The 3,375-nt window shown below is 40.8% G+C and overlaps 1 protein-coding gene across 1 annotated transcript in view; it reads left to right on the top strand.

Moving 5' to 3' along the window:
- The window catches only part of CD70 (CD70 molecule), a 3,770-nt gene extending 1,781 nt beyond the window's left edge, over nt 1–1,989 (top strand). The window contains exon 3 of the mRNA XM_007460739.1: nt 1,601–1,989. Within this exon, the coding sequence (XP_007460801.1) occupies nt 1,601–1,989 (389 nt within the window). The remainder of the gene's footprint in view (nt 1–1,600) is intronic.
- The last annotated feature ends 1,386 nt before the right edge of the window (nt 1,990–3,375 follow it).

Here is a 3,375-nt window from a genome sequence, read left to right as displayed (position 1 = left end):
CGCTCTTCCTCTTTGGGCCTCTCCCCCCCACCCCCCGACTCATCCCCAGAGGGCTGGGTGTGTGTTCATTCCATTTTGTAACGGAGGGAAATCTTCGTCTTTTTTCTCTGGGTGCTTTCTGCTCGGGCTGCTATGACAGAATAACAGACCAGATGGCTTATAAACAATGTGTTTCTTTCTCATGGTTCTGGGGGCTGTGAAGTCCAAGGCACCGGCAGATCTGGTGTCTGGCAAGAGCCCGCTTCCTGGTTCATAAACAGCCAGCCATCTTCTTTTTTTTTTTTTAAGTTTTTTTTTTTTTGATGTGGACCATTTTTAACGTCTTTATTGAATTTTTCACAATCTTGCTTCTGTTCTTTAGCCGCGAGGCATGTGGGATTTTAGCTCCCCCCGACTTAGGGATGGAACCCACGCCCCATGCATTGGGAACATGGAGTCTTAACCACTGGACCACCAGGGAAGTCCCAGCCAGCCATCTTCTCATCTCTCTGCTGGGTCTTCACGTGGCTGAAAGGGAGGGAGAGAGCTCTCCGAGCTCTTCTTTCTCTCCCCACCCCCCTTTCTTTTTTTTTTTCTATTCTTTGGCCACCCCACATCACCCCACCCAGCCCCGCGGGGCATGCAGGATCTTAGTTCCCCAACCAGGGGTGGAACCCTTACCCCTGCATTGGAAAAGCAGAGTCTTAACCACTGGACCCGCCAGGGAAGTCACTCTTTCTCTTTTTAAATTGAGATATAGTTGACATACAACGTTGTATTAGTTTCCGGTGTACAACATGATTCTCTATTTGTATATATTACAAAATGATCACCACAGTGTCTAGCTAACATAGTTACAATTTTTTTTCTTGCCATGGGAACTTGTAAAATCTCTCTTAGCAACTTTCAAATATACAACACAGTATCATTAACTCTAGTCACCATGCTGCACATTACACCACCAGGACTTAGTTTATAACTTATTTTATAAGTTTTACCTTTCGACCACCTTCACCTATTTTGCCCACCCCAGCTCCCACCTGTGGCAACCACCAGTCTGTTCTCTGTATTTATGAGTTTGGGTTTTGTTTTCTTTTAGATTGCACGTATAAGGGAAGTCATACAGTATTTGTCTCTGTCTGACTTACCGCTAGGTCCACCCATGTTGTCACAAGTGGCAGAATTTTCTTTTTTTTATGGTTGAATTATATATATATATATATATATATATATATGTATATATGTATATATATAATATCACATATATTATATATAATAATATATATAAACATCTTTATCCATTATATATATACGTGTGTATGGTGTGTGTATATATATACACGCACAATCCATACATACGTATATGTATACATATATGTGTGTGTATGTGTATATAGATATATAGATGTCACATCTTCTTTCTCCATTCATCCATCAGTGGATATGGGGTCTCTTTTATAAGGGCTCCACCTTCATGATCTAATCACTTCTCAATGGCCCACCTTCTAATACCATCCTCTTGGGGGTTAGGTTTCAACATGGGAGTTTGGGGCATTCCCTCTATAGCACTCAGTTTCCCTAAACCTCCATCCTTCCATCCCTTCTCCCACAACCCTCTCAGGATCGCGGCAGGACCCCAGGCTGCGCTGGCAGGGAAGCCCAGCCCTGGGCCGCTCCTTCGTGCATGGGCCAGAGCTGGACAACGGGCAGCTGCGTATCCAACGAGATGGCATTTATAGGCTGCACATCCAGGTGACCTTAGCCAACTGCTCTTCCTCTGCATGGACCGCCAAGCCCCTTAGCGCCACCCTGACCGTGGCCATCTGCTTCCCCACAGCCCACAGCATCAGCCTGCTACGCCTCAACTTTCACCACAGCTGCTCCGTCTCCTCCCAGCGCCTTACTTTCTTAGCCCACGGGGACATTCTCTGCACCAACCTTACTCTGCCTCTGCTGCCCTCCAGAAATGCTGATGAGACTTTTTTTGGGATTCAGTGGGTGTGCCCTTGACCACTGCACTTCCGGGCCCAGATTTGTTGAGAGAGAGTTTTTTCTTTGTTTTATCGTCAATTTATCTGTAAGTATTTTATTATTTTGGATACATTGTATTGTATCCAAAAGTTGTATTTCTCTTCCTGAGAATGCACTGGCTTTTTTTAAAACTTTTTTATTATTTTTTCTTTTTTTGGTTGCACCATGTGGCATGTGGGATCTTAGTTCCCCAAGCAGGGAATGAACCCACACCCACCTGAAGGGCATCTGAAGGACAGCATCCTAACCACTGGACCACCATGAGATTGCATTGTTAATGCACAGAAACATAAATGATGTTTCTATATTGATTTGGGGGTGTGTGTGCTGCTTTTTTGTTTGTTTCTTTGTTTTACTTTACAGAATCTGTTTATTAGATCCAACAGTTTTCCGTTAAAGTATTTTTTTAAAACTCTTCTAAAAATAAAAACAATTTTATTTCTTCCTTTCCACATCTGATACCTTTCTTTTTCTTCCGCAATACCTAGGTCATTTCGCACCTATATCTGTAGGATAAATTCCTAGAAGTGGAATGGCTGGGTCCAAGAGGGTGTGTTTATAATTTTGATATTTATTAACAAATTGGCCTCTACAGGTGTTGAACCAATTTAGATTTTTAATCTGCACCATGTGACCATGGCTGCTCTGTGGGATGTGAAAAGAAGGTTTTCATTTGTCTTATTTCTAATAAAAGGGGAGCCTATTCCCCGCCCCCATACTTCAGTGTCATTTGAATCATTTGTATTTTCTTTTCTGTAAAATCATGTGAGACACTCTATTTTTAATTGAGGTGAAATTCACATAAAATAAAATTAACCCTGTTAAAGTGGCATTAATGCATTCACATAATTATATTCAATATCTGGTAATAAACCATCATGGAAAAGAATATGAAATATACATATTTTTTTGAGAAACCACCAAATAGTTTTGCAATGTGTCCACTCCTTGCCCAGTTTTTCTTAACTGACTCATCAACCTTTTGCTTTCTGTTTTGTACAAAGTTTTTATATGTTAAGGAATTTAGCCCTTTATCTGTAATATGAGTTGCAAATATCTTCTCAGTTTGTCTTTTAACTTTTGACGTTGTCTATGTTTTGTTTTGTTTTTTTGCTGTGCATTCTTTTTATTTTTACATCCTTGGATGTAAATATCTGTTTATTCTTTAATGGCTTGTGGATTTCCTGATCCAACACTCTCCAAAATTCCACACTGCTCAAAATTGTTCTCACTTTACCTGGCTTGAAACGCACAGGCTGAGACCTCACCTCTATCCTGACATTTTCACAGTGCCCCCTCCCCAACACCTCCCTGCAAAATAAGTTACTTAATTAATTTAATTTAATTTCTTTTTTTTTTTTTTTT

Source organism: Lipotes vexillifer, unplaced genomic scaffold, assembly GCF_000442215.2.
Source record: "Lipotes vexillifer unplaced genomic scaffold, Lipotes_vexillifer_v1.1 scaffold1011, whole genome shotgun sequence".
NCBI classification, from domain to species: Eukaryota; Metazoa; Chordata; class Mammalia; order Artiodactyla; family Lipotidae; genus Lipotes; species Lipotes vexillifer.
This window is presented reverse-complemented; position numbering and strand designations above follow the sequence as displayed.